Source organism: Sceloporus undulatus, chromosome 4 (assembly GCF_019175285.1).
Source record: "Sceloporus undulatus isolate JIND9_A2432 ecotype Alabama chromosome 4, SceUnd_v1.1, whole genome shotgun sequence".
NCBI lineage: Eukaryota > Metazoa > Chordata > Lepidosauria > Squamata > Phrynosomatidae > Sceloporus > Sceloporus undulatus.
Window position 1 is genome coordinate 75498410 of NC_056525.1, and position 20891 is coordinate 75519300.

Genomic DNA, 20891 nt, shown 5'->3' on the forward strand with positions numbered 1-20891 from the left:
TTTATTTGTATACCGCTTTTCCATAGATCAAAGCGGTTTAGACCATATAAAAACCATTAAAAACATCTCATAAAAATAGATAAAATACACTAATACAAATTATACAAAATCTGAACACAATCATCCAACAGGGTAAGGCAGAGAATCGATGGGAACGGGAATACACAGCTTCATTTTACAGGGGGGAAGGCTTGACAAAAGAGGAAGGTTTTGAGCCTTTTTAAAAATGTTACCAGGGAGGTCACAAGATGGAGCTCCTCGGGGAGACCATTCCAAATTTGTGGGGGTGCCACTGAATAGGCCATCTGGGATGTAGAAACATGTTTGGAAGATGGAATTTCCAACAAGTTCTTCCTGGACGTCCTGAGTGTGCTGGCGGATTATATGGGGAGATACGGTCCCTCAGGTAACTCGGGCCCAAGCCATATAGGGCTTTATAGGTAATAACCAACACCTTGTATTGTGCTCGGAAGTGAATAGGCAGCCAGTGGAGACCTTTCAGAATAGGTGTTATATGGTCAAACTTGGATGCACCGGTGACCAGTGACCAATCTTGCTGCCATGTTTTGTACTAGCTGAAGCTTCCAGGCTTGGTACAAGGGTAGCCCTATGTAGAGCACATTACAGAAATCTAGATGAGAGGTTACCAGAGTGTGTACCACAGTTTCAAGGTCCCTTTGGCCCAGGTAGGGTCGCATTTGGCGTATCAACCGAAATTGATAGCAAGCACTTCTGACCGTCGCATCTATTTGAGATGTCAACTGCAGAGACGAGTCCAGAAGTACTCCTAAACTGTGAACTTCATTCTTCAGGGGAAGTGTGACCCCATTCAGGACAGGTGGATAAACTTCCTTCCCCGGGCCTGGGGAACCTATCACAAGCACTTCCGTTTTCTCTGGATTCAGACTGAGTTTGTTTTCCCTCATTCAGCCCATTACTGACTCCAGGCAGGCGTTCAAAGGAGAGACTCCATCCTTAGTCACTGCATCAGTCGGAGAGACAGAAAAGCATATTTGGGTGTCATCAGCATACTGATAATACCGCACCCCGTGTCTCCGGATGATCTCTCCCAGCGGTTTCATGTAAATGTTAAACGAAGTGGGGGACAAGATAGCTCCCTGAGGGACACCAGATGTAACTTCCCTCTGAAAGGAGCAAGTGTCCCCCAACTGCACCATCTGGAATCTGCCCAAGAGGTAGGAATGCCCCCGATACTGAACTCCCTTAGGCATTCCAGAAGGATACCGTGGTCAATGGTATCGAAAGCCGCTGAGATGTCCAAAAGCACCAACAAGGTCACACTTCCTCTGTCAGTGCCCAGACGGAGATCATCGACTAAGACGACCATGGCAGTCTGAACTCCAAATCCCGCTCTGAAGCCAGTTTGAAATGGGACCAGATAATTGGTTTCCTCCAACACAGATTAGAGCTGGTAGGCAACTGCTCTCTCGATCACCTTGCCTAAGAAAGGCAATAATGAGACCAGCCTATAGTTGTTCCTTATCAGGGGGTCAAGGGAGGTTTTTTAAGTAGCGGTTTGACTATCGCTAGTTTTAAACTAGATGGAAATTTTCCCTCCCTGAATGATGCGTTAATTATGCGCCGCAATAATGATGTTACCACATCGCCACCCTGGGCGGTCAGCCAAGAAGGGCAGGGATTGAGAGAGTACGTTGTCTTCCTTACACTTCCAAGAAGCTTGTCCACTTCATCAGTATGCACAAACTCAAAGTGATCTATTTTAACAGAGCCCACGGAAGCTCTGGACACCTCTTCTATTGTTTCTGATGAAGCGCCAGCGTTGAGATCAGCCCTTATCCGAGAGATTTTATCTGCAAAGAAGTTGTTAAAATCATCACAGCAGGCTTTAGTTGGTTCTAAAATAGGGTTCAGAGCGGGAGGAAGCTGAGTCAGTTCCCTAACCACCCTGAACAGCTCTGCTGGACGTGACTCTGCAGACGCAATACGTGCAGCATAGAAGGAGTTCTTTGCTGCACCTATTGCCACTCCATAAGACTTCAAAAGAGCCTCCTGGAGTGTCTTGTCGGATAAGCGCTGGTGTCTCTGCCAGCTGCGCTCTAGTTGTTGCGCAGCCCCCTTCATTTCCCGGAGATCTTCCGTATACCAGGATTTGTTATTAGAAGTGGGCCAGAATGGATGCTTAGGAGCAATACTGTGTATAGCCCTGGAGAGATCATTATCCCAGATGTTAGTCAGGGCATCAACAGAATCACCGTCAGATCCAACCATAAACCCCTCTAAGGCTTCTTGGAACCTTTTGAGTTCCATCAGCCTTCGAGGGTGGACCATCCTAATAGGTCCTCCACCCCCGGGGGGGATTTGGGTAGTTGCCTTAAGTCGGACCTCGATCAGGAAATGGTCCGTCCATGACAAGGCAGAGGTACTACATACCTCTGCCCACGGGTTCTCCCAATCCGTACCAAAGACGACAATGAGCGTATTACCTGCGCAGTACGTTGGGCCTGAGACTAACTGGGACAGGCCCATGGCTGTCATGGAAGCCATGAACTCCCGAGCTGCACCCGTCAGATTTTGTGAGCCGGCCTCGAAAGGGATGTTGAGGTCCCTCAGAACAAGAAGTCTGGGAGACTCCAACACCAGTTCCGAGACCAGCTGTGTCAGCTCGGCTAGGGAGTCTGTTAGCCCATGGGACGGACGGTAGGAATTTATAGATCAGCGATATTTTCTGTGACCAGTTGTATTCATTAATCAATGATAAGCAAAATTATATATATAGTCCACCCTCCGTATTGGCAGACTTGCCATATGCAGACAGCAAGCACCCGTTTTTCTTGATGGCTACATGTGTACATGGTTGTGGTAGTGTGTGCATGCACATTGCACTGCCATTAAGAAAAACAGGACTTGAGCATGCATGGATTTTGGTATCCGTGGGGCGGGGGTCCTGAATGGATCCCCTGCGGATACAGAGGTTTGACTATATACAGGTTCTGCTAGGATAATTCTTTTGATATGTTTCTATAGATTATATTGATACAGTCTGCTCTCTTCTTTCATAGGCTTGCCATCCGTGGATGGTGCCGCCCCATTCTCCCCAAAGGCGGTGCACACATATAGCTGTGCCAATGTGGTTGCATGCACTTCATGCCACTATTGGAAAGAACAGGACTTGTGGTCCCACAGGTTTTGCTATTCATAGGGGTGGGGGTCTGGAACTGAACCCCCACGGACGTGAATAGTCGGCTGTAATATTTTCCATTTCAGTGTGGAAACACACTGCATTTGATATGCAACATTTTCTGTTGTATTAATTCAAAGATACAGCCATGTTAGTCTCTAGAATCAGTCTGTAGAGAGATCTTGTAGCACCTTTGAGACTAATTGAAATAAAGAATTTGGCAACATGAGCTTTCGTAGACTTCAGTCTACTTACTCAGATGCATCGGGTGGCGTGGAAGCCACGGACACGCACATGGACACACGCACATATATATATGCCATAGGCATGTGAGAATGCCAATACAAATTCAAAATCCTTTGTTTGTGTAAATTGTGAGTTAGCTTCAAAGATGCTATGGGATCTCTCTACATACTGTTGCATTAATTGTTGGCTACTGATTTGAAATTTTGCAGTTTTTAAAAACAGTGTCTGAGTGATTAACATTTTTATTCTCTGCACCTTATCTTTGCTCTGAGTTCTGCCATGGCACAGAGATTCAAAAGCACAGTGGCAGCTGAGATCTAGAGGAAATCTATATATACAACATTAGCCACCTTCAGTTATGTGTTATCTGTTTTGTTGTAGTTTAAAATGCTGTAAGCTGCCTCAGTATGAGTATTAGTAATAAACATATTCTTCAAAAGATACCTTCTTATAAATTTCAGCTCATAGTCCTTGTAAACCTGGTACATTATTTAGTTTTAAGGCATTGATGATTTACGGTATCTCCCATATAGTAATAAGAACATTTGGCAATTGTTTAATGTGGTCACTAAATGATGGAGACTTTATTTGATAAAGATATTTTATGATATTAGAATAAGTACCATAATAGAGATTTCCATTGATGGCTTAAATCTGGTAGAGTGATAATATGACCGGAAGGCACTTCTGATTATACAGGGAGTATGTTCCTTGATTTTCGATGATTTTTCATGTTCCCAATGTGGTTCTTTATTGGTATTATGGAAATCTCTCATGAAGTTTTGAAGGAGATGGAGGAGCTGCAGCTTAAAAAAGGAGGCTGAAAGGTGCTACTCCACTAATGGCTCTGCCTCTAGTTTGTTGATCCTAATTATTGGATACAAAATTATTCTTAAACAGATATTATTGATTTGGATTCCTCTAATGTTGAATAAATTGTGTAAATAATACAATAGTCCACCCTTAGAATATTAAAGACTCTTTCTTAACTCTGTTTGAAAATGTGGGCAGTAAATTAGGCAGGTACCAATTGGTATTCTGTGGAACTTTTCCTAAAAAGCAGGGTTTTGTCAAGAGAGAAATATATTACTGGCTGAACACAGTCAGCCCTCCATATCCATGGATTCTGCATTGATGGATTCAACTACTCACAGCTTGAAAAATTTAAAGAAAATCCAAAAAGCAAACCTTGATTTTGCCTTTTTTCTGAGAAAGGGAAACTATTTTATTAAGCCACTGTACATAATGAACCTAGAACATCCCCAGATTTTGGTATCCAGGGGGGGGGGGGGGGGGGCTGGAACCAAACCCCAGGGGATACCAAGGACCCACTGTCTAGACAAATTTAAAATCCACAAAAGAGCAATGGCCAACTAAAATTTACAAAACACATGCAAGTTTTCAAAGCTCTGCTGGCCTCTTCAGGCAAAAGATGTTTTAAAAAACTGTTTCTCTGGCTTTTCTTCGCGAACGAAGATCCAGGAAGGACTCATCCCGTGCTTTCTACAAGCACATTGATGACTAAAAAGGCCAATCCAAGATAAACAAGTCCGGTTGCAGAAAGCACAGCAGAAAGTCTCCTTGGGTGATGTGGCTTGTGGTTCTTTCTGCATTGTTGTTTCTCTTCGAGACTCATTCGGCGTGAGCTTTCAAAAAAGGCTGCAGCATCATGGATAGTGCATCTCCAAGCCTCCTGATGCGAGGCCAGGGCGGACCATTGTTGGTGATCAATTTGGCCAAGCCTGAGATGTTGTTTCAGGGAGTCCTTCTATCTCTTCTTTGGTGTGCTCCTCTTACGCTGACCCGTGGCAAGTTCACTGTAGAATACTATTTTTGAGAGGCGATGGTCCTTCATCCTAGAAACGTGTCCTGCCCAGCGCAGCTGCGTCCTCAGTAGCATGGCCTCAATGCTAGTGATCCCTGCTTGCTCAAGGACAGCAGCATTTGTCACATAGTCAGTCCAGTGTATATTTAGAATTGTGCGTAAACAGCGTTGATGAAAGCGTTCGAGGAGTCGTAGGTGTTGGCAATAGGTGACCCATGTTTCAGACCCATAAAAGAGAATAGACAGTACAATGGCTCTATACACACTGATTTTTGTGCTTCGCCTCAAGTGTTTGTTACTCCAGACTCTTTTGTGAAGCCTTCTGAATGCACTATATGCCTTTGCTAGTCTGTGATCAGTCTCTTTATTTATCTTGGCGTCTGAGGAGATGATGCTTCCCAAGTAGGTGAACTGCTGGACGGACTTGAGCACAGATTTGCCTACAGTGATGTGGGGATGGTAGTGTTCTTCCTTTGGTGCCGGCTGGTGGAGAACTTCCATTTTCTTCAGACTGACTTCCAGCCTAAAGAGCTCTGCAGCTGTAGCAAAACAAGATGTTAGGCGCTGCAGAGCTGCTTCCATATGGGCAATGAGGGCAGCATCGTCAGCAAAAAGCAGCTCATGGACTAGATAGTTTAGAGTCTTAGTGTGAGCCCTCAGGGGGCTTAAGTTAAACAGGCTGCCATCAATACGGTAGCATATATAAATGCTGTCTTCTTCAAGATCTGCCATAGCGTACAGAAGAAGAAAAGTGATAATGTTAGTGTCACAGGGATAGTCGTTCAGTATTTGGCTTGGAAATCTAGTCCCTGAATTAGTGAGAATAGTAGTTTCAGCGTAGATCAATCTTCAAGAAACTTTGGAGATGACTACTAACTTCTTTACTTTGTATATTAAATGAAAGACAGCTTTATAAATGTTGTATGGTTTAGTTGATATTCAGTGCTCAAACACATTTTTTAAACTTAAAATCAAACCCAATTTTAGGGTTTCCTTTACTTTTTAGGTGAATAGTAAACAAAACTATTTTGTTTTTGTTTTTTAAGATTAGCTGATTTTCTGACAGGATTTTAACCAGGTTTTACCATAATAACTGCGTCTTTTGTGATTATAGATTGTTTCAGGAAAAGTATGGGGGAGTGTCGTTGTTCACTTCCCTGGAGCCATGATATTCTTTTGGATGATATTCTTTCTTGCTTAGTGGAACTGTATTTCATTTGTTTCTTTCCTGCATGGATAGATAATTTCAGATGATCATGTTGGGAGACTGCCACTTATCTCAGTGATTGTCAGCCTTTAGTGTCCTGAAGGGTTCCATTTTTCTTTTTAACATTTTCATGAAAACACTATTGTGACTCATGCAGTTGTGGATGACATTATGTATCATTCTGCTGTGAACACATGATGAGTGCTTACATGGCACCACAGCCATATTGAAAAATGAAGATAGGAAAGTGAAAATAAGAGCAGCAGGGACTAAGATGTAGAAAAAAAATAAGTGTCAATTGGAATTAGCCACCAGAGGAGCAACTGTTTCAGTATTGGGTGAAGTGAGAATATACAGTATGTTAAACTTAGCAAACTATGTCAAAAGAGTTTTCACAAGAATTAATACAATGACGACAATAACTTTATAAATTTTACAAAGAATTGCGGAGGAATTATTACAGTTTTTCATTGCAAAAAACGATTCCCATCCAAAAAGTAACCTATGACTGCAACCTATGGTGTCCAGACTCAGGGTTGGAAAAAGCAGCTAGAAAGAGTAACATCTTCTGAATTAGAAAGTACATATTAAATAAAAAAAAATTATAAGACTTGAACATTTTACTTTTTTCAGGTAAAATGGGAAGCTATTAAAATGAAATCATAGCAGTTTGTTCACCATCTTTATAAAGTACTTACAACCATTTCATAAAACGTTTGTATTGTGACAACTAAACCAACTAAAATTTTACTCTTCATTTTACTGTACTTTGATTTTCCTCTGTTGTTTTTGTGGGTTGAGTTTTATGTGATACAAAACATTAAATGTAATGGGAACATTTAGTAAGAGATTTATTGAACTGGGAGGAATTACTGCTGTGGGCAAAAACTAGATCAAATAGAAGGGTTACAGTTTGGCAGTATACTTTATTGGGCTGCCATTTTTACATTAATGTCTGGAAACATTTTGTAAGATGGCAAAAAACAAACAAACCCACACCTTTATATGAACTACATACAGTTAAACCAGAATGCTGCAAGCCTGGAATACCATTAATAAGTAGTTTCCAAACAGGCTTCATTAGTTTGGCTGGCATACTAATTTCCCTGCTGTGATTCCTGTTGATAGTTATGAGTGCATAGCTGTGTGAGTTATTGCCAAGCTTTTCTCAAGTGACATCTGATGGGAAGAGAAGAGTTACTTCAGCTACTATATTAATCATAGTGTGTTGTATAAAGAAAGCTATACAGTATAAAGAAAAGTTCTAGTGCTCTTCTTCCCCTTTTCCAAATAAACTAACATCCAGGGCAGATTTGCCATGTCATTATGTTGTAGGGAAGGATATTTGGTGATCAAGAATCCCCTTACCCTATTCTACCTTTAAATGCTGAGGCCCTGTTATTATCTACTGATAGATTTACCTTCAAAGCAAAAATTGTTCCCCTGTGGACTGAGCTTTTAAAGCAGACCAGAAGACTTCTTGGTTTTAGAAGGAAAGAAGGTGTCCCAAACTGAGTGAAAGTTTTCTTTACCTTTGCAGGAGGCCATCAAAACTTTCAAAAAGAATTATTATTATTATTTTACTTTATTTTCTTATATCCTGCCTTTCCTCCAATATAAGGAGGCAAATATGGAAATTATGATAAGCGTAAAGCAAAAGGTCCCAGGTAGTTGCCATGTGAGAGCTACCGTGGTGTAGTGATTTGAACATTAGACTACAACTTTGGAGACCAGTGTTCAAAACCCCCACTTGGCCATGAAATCCCACTGAGTGATCTTGGGCAGATCAGGTTTTCTTAGCCTCAGAGGAGAGCAAAGAGAACAAATCTTGCCAAGAAATCTCAGTGATAGGTTCACCTTATGGTCACCATAAATTGGAAAGGATGTATAAGCACAACCACATACACCATGTAGATCTGGGAAGAATTCCTGTTTGAAGTATTCTGGAGCTACTTCCAGTAAATTAGATAATGCTGAGCTAGATTTTCTGTCTGATTCAGTGGTACTTCTGTCACCCTCCTATTTCACCATTATTTACTACAGGGCTCCCCTCTACCATTCAGTGACTCGAAAGTGAGATGGTGATGATGAACCTGAGGGGTATCTGGCTATGTGCTGTAATCAGATACCTTTTCCTGGAAAGGTACCCACTGCAGTCCCCATGTTCCACCAGATTTGTGTTATTGTTTTCTTATTGTTTGAAAGAAATCAGAGAGGTCCTCCCCTCCTTTTCTGGTTCAGAGAGAGGGAATAGTTTCAAGTGTGGCTTGGGAATGGAGAAAGTCTGAAGGTAGTAAAAGGGAGATTAAAAAAGCACTCTGCCTTCTCTCATCCCATCAGTTAACTGCTCTTCAGAGCCAACCTTTCCTGTTACTAAACTTTCAATGTACTGTTGGAATTAAGTGACACAAGAACATATTGACTGGGAGGTTTGTGAAAGGAATATTCTCAGGAGGAGAGGTGAAACCTAAGATAGAAGGTATTCCACTGTTACCTTTGCAGAATTGTAGGAAGGACATATAGGAGGGCTTGAGGGGCAAATAGTGCAGGGAGGAAGCAAGATAGCACAGGAGATTGGAGAGAGAGAAAAACTGAGTAGCAGCAGAAAGAATTGAAAAGGTATGACAACATCCCTCCTCCCACCATTTGCAGTAGGAACAAAAACTCAGTAAGACCACTGGTCTTCCCCACACAGTTATGCAAAACTCTGATGGGAGGGGGGGGGCGGCTATACTGCTTAGGCAGGATTCTTTCCTGTTAACAGTGATACCTGGTAACAAACCTGACCCTTCTTAGCTTCTAGTACCAGATGAGTTTGGGTGTTTTTGTAGTAAGTACTTGTTGTAAAGAAGGGAAGGGAGAGGAGAAGGGAGAAACCTTTCAAGATTCCATTCAGAATTCATTAACACAGCCTCTTAAAAATCTACTAGAGTTCTTTTTTTCTGGCAGTCTAATTTAGCTGACCGGCCATTCTTGCTTGCCAAGATCAGTCAGCTGTAGCTTGTTGTGACATGCCTTTGCTGAAGGCTGGTCAAAGAAAGAGTTAAATACTAATCTAGGAGACGTATTAGAAAACGGGGGGGGGGGGGGAAACAGCAGCACTGTTGTAATCAAAACTGTCTGAGGTGTCAGACTTTAAATAGACAGCTACTCCCCCCCAAGGATTAATGAAACATTAAAATTGGTCTTTCCAAGTAAATGTTTTAAACATGAGTAGATTTGAACATTGATTTTTTTTATAAAGAACAAAGATAGCCACATTGGTTCAGGAAAAAAATGCAAAAATACAAAACCCATAGTTGAGCAAAGATTGCCAAAGAGGGTAATGATACCATCTAGTGGTGCAATATTATATTTACAGCATATTAAACATTAAAAATATTGATCTTAAATAGGAAAAAAAGCATATTAACAGATTATGTTGGTGGATATAGCACTTAGGAATGTTGACACTTTGATGTAAAAGAGTCCTTAAGATTCCTAAGTTAGATTATGCTGTAGATTATTTTTATAATGGAGTTTATCAGACAAGGGAAATTGGAAGTATAATCCGATGGCAATCTGAATGCAATCATGGGGTTCAACATTATTGCGTGATAACCCACTACATGCAAATTCAGACAATGGGAAGTCAGTCCGAATGCAGTCATGTGGTTTCATGTTATTACGTGGTAGACTGCCACATACAAATTCGGGCAACGGCATGCTATTTTTGGGCAATGGGAAGCCAGTTTGAATGCAATGCACATTCACGTAATTGCGCTAAACTAGCGACTTTAAGTGATTGCGTTCTGGCCCCACTTTCTTTTCATTCGAATTTAAGAGAAATTCCTCCCGTTTGATAAACTCCAATGTCTTTCAGCCAAAAAGCCACCAAGGGGATTTACACAAGCAAATAAGTCACGTTTAAACAAGACAGTGACATATAACTGACAGAGCAGCAATATCTGTTTAAAAGTGTTTTTTTTTTAAAAAAAAAAAATCTGAAATCTTAACTCATGGCCAGAATGAACTGCTCATCACTAAAAATGCTAAAGCAGAGCTATAATGGCCTCCTGGGTTTTTTATAACATGAACTGTATGTGGACAGTCTGTGTAAACTGTATAGATTTTCCCTGCCTTTTAAAAGTTAATACTGGGGTTTTTGAACATGTATTTTGGAATGACTGACATTAACACAAGAGTCTTGCTGGATCAGACTAAAAGTTGATATAGTCCAGTATTCTGTTTCCAGAGAAGACAATTTGGGAAGCTGAAAAGCAATACATGAGTCCAATAACACTTTTCCATTTATGATCCAATGTGAATGATATACAGATGTTTTCTGCCCCTGTTGCAAAAGGGAATACAATCAAAGTACATGATTATTATAGTACTAGCTGTAGACAGCCATGAATTTGTTGAATATCCTTTTAAAATCTTCCAAGTTGGTAGCTGTTACTGCACACACCACATATCTTGAACTAATGAATACCACTGTTGTACTATGTGCTTGTGATACAGTACTGTACTTCTTTTTAATCTGTTGTAAATCTCCCACTGATCAGCTTTAGTGGTGGCATCGTTTAATATTATGACAGTGGGAGGAAAATGTCTCTCTATCCACCGCTGAATGTAGTAACCTTCCTTCTTAGGGAAGTAGTTTTAGCCTCCTGATTGACGGATTGGTTGTCCTTCATGGTGTTTTTTGTAGCTCAATAATATTCTGTTTTGAAGTACATTGACCAGGGCTTTACAGAGTATTCTGTAAATGACTATGGCATAGAGTCATACAGGAGAAGTAGTGTTTTATTTTTACTTCTTTTTCTGTTTATGCCCAACATGGTTTTTGCCTATTTTCACATCAGTCACACATTAAAGTGATATTTTCATCAATTTGTCCACCACAAGCCCAAGATCTCTTTCTTGGTTATAGAAAAGCTAATCTCATCTCCCACAAGCATATATGTGAAGACGGGATTTAGGCTATATAGAAATGTATCCCCTTTGTGATACACGGCTGGTCTAATGATGTAACTATAAACAGCCATGAACACAGTGCAAGCTGTACTAGGGCAGTTACATTCTCTGACATAGTTTGGATATTGATATATCTCAGTGGTAGGAAATAAAATGTATATTGAGGATATTGAGTTCCCACCTTTGTCCATTACAACTGAACCAGAGGTGAGCTGTTCTTAGCAATCCTTATTCCTTGTAGCCCTGGAATTGCAACTTGGTTGGTTGTAAAAATCCAATAGGCAATTGTTACATTTAGAGTGGAGGTGATGGAATCATAGTGCAGTTACCTGCACAAAAGCAGGCTCTGAAAATCTGAATAATGTTATGTTTCAGCATATTTATATATTCTTGCTAACCACATACTCTCATCTGTTTACTAATTTCCTCTTTGTTTTTTTTCTCCCAGAAGGAACTTAGTCTCCCTAGAAGAGGAAGTTTGTAAGTATAACCTTTTTCCTCTTTTCTTAATATCAACTAGAACTATAAAAATGATGGTTTAGAGCCTTTAAGATGTTTTGTAGGAAGAGAAGATGAAGCATACGGCATAAATCTTTGTCCATTGTTATATAAATAACATAAATAAGTACTGCTGCACATTATCACTGTCCACAACCATATATGGTGTGATGGAATAGGAAGCAAGGCAGACTTTCAAAATTGTAGCATTTACATTTTTATGTACTTTATGCACCTTAATTTTAGTAGGAAAGATATTTCATGCTGATTCATGATTTTAGGATTACAGGCCAATATGGTTTTTCAGTGGTAACATAAAACTCTCTTTCTAGTTGGATTATTGAGAAGCAAGTGAATCTTCTGCCTAATCCTAGAATGAGAATGAAAAACTATGTTATAATTGAAAACCATGATCTGAATTCTTATGTGCCCCTGCATTGGTTTTCTTTTTTTAAAAAAGGAAGTGACTTGAATTTCTAATATTGAAATAAATTTTGCCAGTGTCTCTTAGGTTTCAATATATCCCTGTCCTGTATGACCAGTGGGACCCCTCCCACTTGCCTCTGTGTTGGTGGATTCTGCAGGCTTTATGCACTTGAGTGTCTAGACTGCCAGCTTATGCCTCTTTGTTCACTTGGCTATCTCCTGGGTGCCCTAACTTTCTCAGTTCTCCTATAACAATTGATAGGAGTTCACACCTTTTTGTCCTCATTAGATATGAGCTATACTATATTATTGTCATCTCTTTCAGCGTCCATAATACATGCCCCCCCCCCGACCTGGTACCGAAGGGACGCTAACTTATTATAAAGGTATGGGTTGTGGTTACTGGAAGTGTATTGGAGAAATAATGCTTTGGACACCAACATAAAAAACTGGAACACCTAAAGAATCCATGTAGAGTAGTAAAAGTCCTGCTAGTAACAGATCTAGGGGAAATGTATTTCTTTTGTGCTGACTTGTGTTAAGCTTTTCTTCAGACAAATAATAAAAGTGAATGGTTGTCCAGTATGTTTCTGATAAAAGAAAGGTATGGAAATGCTTTGAAGTGAGTATACAGAGGTAATCTGCTGTGATCATTTTCTTGTCCAGTATCTTTCCCAGCTGGCACAGTAGCTTATCCACAGGATATGTTTTTGCTTTGTTTTTTGTTTTGGTTGGAGGTTGCTCTCATTTTGTTGATATATGTTTGTTTTTAAAATTACATTCCTAAAAACCTTGAGATTTCTCTGAGCATACAGATACCCATCAAAACATACATATACACAGAAACTTTGGAAGAGAGACAGAATCATTGTGGTATATGGAAAGTAAGAAACAAAGGGAGTTTCTTTCATGCTTCCCAGAAGGGAGTCCTGCTGTTTTTTATTCACATGAAAATTGCAGTGGAAATAACATACTAGCATTGCGGTTTCTGTCATGCTTCCTAGAGAGCTGCGTCAGCTTGCTTTTGGCAAGCTGACAACTCATTCTTCTTCATGGTGTCTGCGACCTCACACAAAATGGGATCTCTGCACCTGTGCAGTGAATCTTCTGGAGCTTCTATAGCAGTAGAGGTAATGTTTTGGTGGTACCACCATCCCTCTCTCCTCTCATATATAGGCTGGCCTGACTGCATGTTCTCAGTTCCTTTGCTTCTGCTACAGCAGTGAGCACTTTCTGCAGTGTTATCTCAGTGTTCTCTCTCCTATTTTTAATTTCTGACCTAGATCATTCTTCTACAACTACTCTTCTGTGGTTTGTCTGCTTTGTCTTTATCATCTTTGACCTGGATTTCTTGTTTATGGCCTTGCCATCCTCTTTCGAGCCCTGCTGTAAGTGCAGAGGAAAAATTCAGAGAAGGAATATAACTGGATTTGTAGGTTCCTGTGTATATAAAACACACACACACACACACACACACACACACACACACTTTGAAGGAAGATGATAGATTGAGATTAAAGCAGTGTTGGTATAACCTTTTGAGCAGTCTCCTGTTAGAAGACGTGAAGAAGATATATTGGAATTAAAAAATTAGATTCTAGATATAAACTTTTGGGAAGAAAGGAAAATAAAAAAGCTGGGACTGAACTTTAACATTGAATTAAAGTTGATGCAGTTACATTTTAATAAAATAAAGAATTTTAGAAACATTGACTGGCATATTTGATGTTACGTGAGTGTGCTGTACTTTTCACATGTTGCTATAGACAGAATGTGCTGTACTTTTCACATGTTGCTATAGACAGAATGTGCTGTACTTTTCACATGTTGCTATAGACTGAAATCTTAATGCATTAAAATTACTTTGATTCTTGTGAAAACTTGTTTCACTCTTCACTGGGTGCATGATTCAACAGCTAGGAGAATCTTCTCAGCTGGGTCAAGTTTGACATCTGAAATTTGACAGTCACTTCTGGTCAAGGAGGATAGCAAAGCTCATCAGAACACACCTTTCTTGAGAGTATGGAGAATTTCTTCAAGTCAGTATTGACAGTTGGTAAGGGAAGGCCTGCATCAAGGCAACTTTCTGTGTTCTCTTCAATAAAACTAGCTCAATATGGAAGTCCCTCCCTGTCTTTTTGCATGAGATGAGGGAATAAGAAGATGTGCAAGAGGCCTTAGGCCCCTGAGTATCTACCTTTCATAGGGTACTCTCAAGTCTCATTATTAGATAGTGAAGTATCTCCACCCCAATAGAGCTATCTGCAGACAAGTGTCATTGAGTTACAAGTGGAAAGAGCAGTGTTCTGGCTGAACCTTTGCTTTCTACAATGAGCCATTGCATCAGAGGTTGCACTAGCATTCTTGGATTGACTCTTATGATAGTAACATTGTTAGGGCTTCTCACAATGTACAATTGGCCTTCCATATCTACGGATTCCTTAGCCACAGATTCAACAATCCACAGTTTGAAAATATTTTAAAAAATATATCAGTTTAAAAAGCAAACCTTAATTTTGCCATTTTATATAAGGGACACCATTTTACTACACCATTGTATTTAATGGGACTTGAGCATCCACACAGTTTGGTGCCCATGGGGGCTCTGGGATGACAAACCAAGAGGTCTGTCCTGGGCCCAGTGCTAATTCAACATCTTTATCAATGACTTGGAGGACAAAATTGGGGGCATACTTATCAAATTTGCAGATGACACCAAATTAGGAGGAGTAGCTAATACCCCAGAGGACAGGATCAAGATTCAAAATGACCTGAACAGAGTAGAAAACTGGGCCAAATGAAATTGAAACATGGAGAAATGTAAAGTACTGCACTTACGACGGAAAAATGAAATGCACAGATATAGGATGGGGGACACCTGGCTGAATGAAACTATGTGTGAAAGGGATCTAGGAGTCCAAGTAGACCACAAGTTGAACATGAGTCAACAGTGTGATGTGGCAGCTAACAGTGCCAATGCGATTTTAGGCTGCATCAATAGAAGTATATTGTCTAGATCAAGGGGAGTAATAGTGCCACTCTTGGCTACGTCCCTGCTCTACCCAACTTATATACAGAACATATTGTAAAAAAGCAGGCTTGGACACAGAAGAAGGAGTGAAAATAGGAGGAAGGAAAATCTGCAATCTGAGTTACGCAGACAACACCAAACTACTAGCATTAAACCTCACAGACCTGGAACAATTACTAAGGAAGGTCAAGGAAGAAAGTGCAAAGGTAGACTTATAGTTGAACATAAAGAAAACAAAAATAATGACCACAGAGAATCTGTACAAATTCAACCTAGACCAGGGGTAGGCAAATGTTTTGAGCCGGGGGCCGGATTGCTGTCCCTCAGACAACTGGGGGGCCGAAGCCAAAAAATAAGTAATTAAATACTTTTTTTTAAAAAAAAATTAAATAAATAAATAAACCGGGACAAATGTAGGACAACATTTTCAAATGGTGGACACTTTTTTTTTAAAAAAGTGGAGGACACGTGAAAAAATTTGCTGATTTTTAAAAAAATGTTAATATAAATGCATGTTTATGAGGCGTCTATAGACAATTGCCCCTGCGCGCGAGAGGCCAAAGGCCCCGGTGGCAATTGGTGGCAGGACCGGGCTGGGGCCGGTCCCAAGGCCTTGCCGGGCCACATCCGGCCCGCGGGCCGCAGGTTGCCTACCCCTGACCTAGACAATGAAGAAATAGATTTAGGAGATTATTGGATTACACACTTAAAGCGTTACTATTCTACTTTAACTTCTCTGGCTGCCTCCTGTTTCATTTTGGATTTTGTAGTTCAGTGAGTCCTAAGACATTTCTGGTTGAATGTTCTAAATGTTCACTCCTAAACTGCAAATCCCAGAATGCAACCGGAGGCAGCCAGAGCAGTTAAAGTGGAATAGCAATGCTTTAAGAGTGTAGCATGATAATCTCTAAAGATCCTAAAATGCAAAGATAAACAGCTGGGCATAAAAAGTTGAAATCATACAAACCATTGTGTTCCCTATTACCATGTATGGATGTGAAAGCTGGACAGTGAAGAAAGAAGACAGGAAGAAAATAAATTCATTTGAGATGTGGTGCTGGAGGAGAGTACTGAAGATTCCGTGTACACCCAAGAAGACAAAGAAATGGTTCCTATAGCAGATCAAGCCAGAAATCTCCCTGGAAGCCAAGATGACAAAACTGTGGATGTTGTAATTTGGACACATCATGAGAAGCCATGACTAACTGAAATAAAAACAGTAATGCTAGGAAAGGTGGAGGGAAGCAGAAAGAGAGGATGGCCACATGCTAGATGGATGGACTCTATTAAGGAGGTCATGGGTATGAGTTTACAGGAACTAAGCAGAACAGTGGAGGACAGGGAGTCTTACAGATAACTCATCCACAGGGTCACCATGGGTTGAGATCGACTGGAGGACAGCCTGCTCTGAAAACAGGTTGCCGCTGGTGAACCCAAACTGTGCCACCAGGAGCCAGATTATTCTGGCTCATTTCTTCTCCGGTCTAAAACACCAGAGCTTTCGGCTGCATTGGAGATGTGTGTCGTTTAAATGGCATGTCTCCAATTCGGCTGGAAGCAGCTTCTTTGGCCCATGTGTTTTGGGCCAAAGTTACCCCGAATAATTGTCACATTCCTTCTTGCTAAGGATGGTGTTGTTTACCAGTTTACTGAAGAGAATCTTGCTAGTTTGTCTGTGAATATCACACACAGTGCTTATGGTTTGTTTAACCATGTGTAATATATGTGTAATATAAAGTGATCCCATAACTTATAGCTTTGGTGAATGTTTATAATTTCTGTTTAGTGTTAGGAGGACTGATGAATGCAGAGTGCTGGTAACCAGTACAGTATATTGTTGCTGTAGTTCTACAGTTGAAAAGTACTGACTCCTCTGTTAATCCATTAACTTCTCTTATGTCTGCTATGTTTGTCAGCTTTTTTTCTGACTCTGACCTTGTTTTCACAGATGTTTACTGAGCATTCTTTAAATCTTTCAGATAGCTTCTGGTGCCTAATGAGTTATTTTTGCCACTTCTATAAATTCATCTAAAAATGTTGGATCTTTTGATCAAGAAGTATATATTATTGGAATACTGCATAGCAACATCATGCAGACATGCACAATACTACTTAGGGCTAAACTACAGACACAAAATACCAAATGATATCAAAATCATCTCTGGGGACACAACTTTAGATACTGAAGTAACATATATTTTAAAAGATCCAGAGTTATATGTATCTCTTTCCCTTTTTAGAATCAGTATTACTTTAAAGATATAGCTTTCCTCATTACCTCAAACTGAATGTAGGGGACCTAGCTGTATAATAGAATGAGTGGTAGAAAAACTTGAAACGTTTACCCTTGAGGCTGTCCTAGTCTGGATTGAGGGCCCACTGCACTTGCCGTTTGCCTTGCTAAAACCGAGTCCATTCATGTCATTCTGTCCGTTTTGGCAATTCAGATTGCTAGCACTGTAGAGCTGAGAGTGAATAAGGAATATAATGCAGGGCAAAGTGTCAAAGTTCCCCTGCAAATGCTGATGTCCCAATCTGGTTTGGGTCTCCTGTCCTTACTTTTCAAAGTGGGTGAGTAGGGATGGGAAGTAGGGAGGGAAACATAGTTATCTCTTTAAAGTAAAAAGCTAATAGGTTCTAAAGTTTTCAGCAAGTTTAACAGCTGTGTAGTACACTCCTATTTGTTGTTCATTCCTGTCAAGTCAATTGCAACGTAATGGCAATCCTAAGAATGAGAAACAGCCAAGTCATTCTGTTAGAAACAGCCTTGCTCAGGTCTTGCAGACTATGGCTGCCTTGATTGGTCTATCCATCTGTAATGTGATCTTCCTGTTTTCCTACTGCCTTCTACTCGCTAAGCATTTTTGTCTTTTCCAATGAATATGTCCAAAGTACAACACTCTCAGTTTAGTCATCTTGGCTTCTAAGGAGAGTTTTGGCTTGATTTGCTCCTGGACCCATTTACTGTATTTGTCTTTTTGGCAATCCATGGTGACTGTATGGTTCTCTTCCAGCACCACATCTATGCATGTATGCTTGTGATAAAACAGCTCATTTTACATACAGTGCACCCTTCCCTTGCGTGAGGATCTGTTCTGGGCCCCCCACCCCACTTTAGTGAAAAAATGTGTATGCTTGAGCCCCATTAGAAGTAATGGGGCTCGTGCCCGCAGTGTGGTGTGGGGTGTGCAGCACGGCACGAGACCCATTACTTCTTCCGGAGTGCACCAGGTTTTTGTCTCGCATGGCTTCCAGCATATGTGCGCATGCGTATGACATGGTGCACTGTATTTTTTTTAAAATCACACATTTTTCTCTCAGCAATGAGAGAGTTTATAAATCAGATCCCCACCTGATTTTATCTCCAAAGATTTTGTTCTGGAGAATATTGCTGTATTTTCATTTTTAAGAAGTTTGCGTATATAGTTTGAAACAGAACTGGGATGTAATTAGTAACAAATAACTAGCCACTTGTGGTTATTTTTAATGAATGAATTCCCTTTTCCAATTGTGAAAGTTTAAATAAGCTACATTATGACTGTACATTATTAAGCATAATTACATTGGTTCTCCACTGACTGTAATTTTTAATTTTATAATGAATTCGACAGATTTCAGAGATACTTGTGATTTTAGCTATTTGATTTACTTTTTAAAAAAATATATGCAGTGTTGCTAAAACAGGATAAGTGTTTTTATTCTCTTCTTCCAATTTTGAATTCATAGTCTTAACCATGTGATTCATTTTCCACCTGTAAATGTAGAGCTAGAACTGCAGAATATCTCTGTAATCCTATTTTTGTGTTTCTGTGTGGATCATCATCATGATCAATGTTGTCTGCAGAGAAGTGGATTTTGGGTGTGCTTAGAATTTTTTGTCTGAGGCTACTGCTGAGAAATCTAGTCATTGCTAGTTCCAAGTGGTTGATTTTTCTATTGTACTGTACTATTTTCACTGTTTCTTTTGAGTATGGGAAAAATGCAGAGTGCTTTGTTGATATGTTTTTTTCTTTATAATCATTTTATTGCAGTAATTTACTTTTGAATAAAATAAGCAAGATTTCAGAGCATATCACCCTTAAGGGTTTTGCTTTGCTTTGTGGCAATATTGTGGGTTTTGTTTTACAATAAACTCTTTAAGCAACTGGATCTTTTGAGGCAAAATATCACTGTGCTTTAAAATGAAGTTTAAGTATAATTTTTCAAGTTTTAAAAATATTTTTCCGTTTTATTATTGGGTATTATTGCTTGGTCTGATCTGAACATATTGTAATGCTATACTCTTACTAATCCTATGAATTGTTTTTTAAAAACACCCTATCCTCTGTGACTATATTTTTAAAATTGCTGTAGACTACTTAGTTGCCTTTTTTACATAGACCAACGTCTTATAGCAGTTAGCTATGTATTTTTAAAGGTACCCTTTAAATTTTAGAAATAATATTTGAGACGTGAACAAGTAGATAGTTTCTTCCTCTTAAAAAAATAAAATAAAATAAAATAAAAGCAAGAGTAGCCTACAGATTTTGGAGGAGGGCAGCTAGGAACAAAAGTGTGTTAATTTTATTTCTGCCTATTTTGGGCTTGAAGATATTGCTGAGAAACAATATATGATAAGTAACAAGAAATTTGACTGTTTGATAGTGAAAATGAATTAGTAATTCTTTACAGAGGAAGATATCTCTATTAGGAGTTTATCAACTCAGTATGTTAAATATCTAGCATTTGACCCCCTGTATTGTTTGCCACTTTGTCTCTGAGTTTATTCTATAGGATGTTGCCCCCCCCTGGAAAGTTTTCTATCTTGTGTTTATGTACTATCTAGATTAATAATACAATTTTTAAAATCCCAGGATATGGAAGAAAGTATTATATACTTCTCTTGTATAACATCCTAAAATTAAATATTGAATCCCCCCCAACAGCAAATAGCAGCTGCTCCCAGCTTTCGTTGGTCTCTGGGTCAGAGCAGTGACTATGTACTACTTTTGCAGTGTGAGCTTTCATGTTGGTATGTGAGGCTTCTGCCAAAGTTTTTGCTCATGCTCCCTTTCTCCCTCTGGGTTTCTGTTTTTCTTGTGGCTCTCTGAAGTGAACAAACGTTAGTCAGTGATTTGCTGTACTATAACTGTGAGGGATGGTAGATGTGAGGGATAGTAGATTGTAGGCTGTGTGACAAAATGGTTTGGTCTCTATCTTTGGCTTCTCAGTTGTAGACTTCATGCTGGTTGGCTACAGTTTTGTTTTTTCTGGATATCAGAAATAAGGAAGACTTCTTTTTTAAAAAAAGCCTTCTGACACAATCTGTCGGGTAGATCTGGACTGCATTTGAATGCACCATATCTATGGATGACATTAAGACTACGCAACAAGCTCACTATTGGATTTAATTGCACTTACTTTTCTGGCTTTAAGATTTATATTCATTGAATAAAATCTAATTTTTCACCCATTGAAATGATGAAACGAAGAAGGGAGAGATTTGGAGCCCCGTCTCTACGGATCCAGTAAGAATTATTTTGGGAAATAGATTTCCATT

General features: G+C 39.7%; 1 protein-coding gene across 7 annotated transcripts in view; it reads left to right on the forward strand.

The window, feature by feature from the left end:
• The window catches only part of MAST2 (microtubule associated serine/threonine kinase 2), a 203814-nt gene that overhangs the window by 72611 nt on the left and 110312 nt on the right, over positions 1 to 20891 (forward strand). For 6 of the 7 annotated variants that reach the window (XM_042461735.1, XM_042461727.1, XM_042461728.1 and 3 more), the window contains one exon: positions 11846 to 11877. In XM_042461735.1, coding sequence (XP_042317669.1) covers positions 11846 to 11877 — 32 coding nt within the window. Of the gene's footprint in view, positions 1 to 11845; positions 11878 to 20006; positions 20860 to 20891 lie in introns of those variants that run through there. The other variant, XM_042461729.1, reaches the window with a different exon arrangement.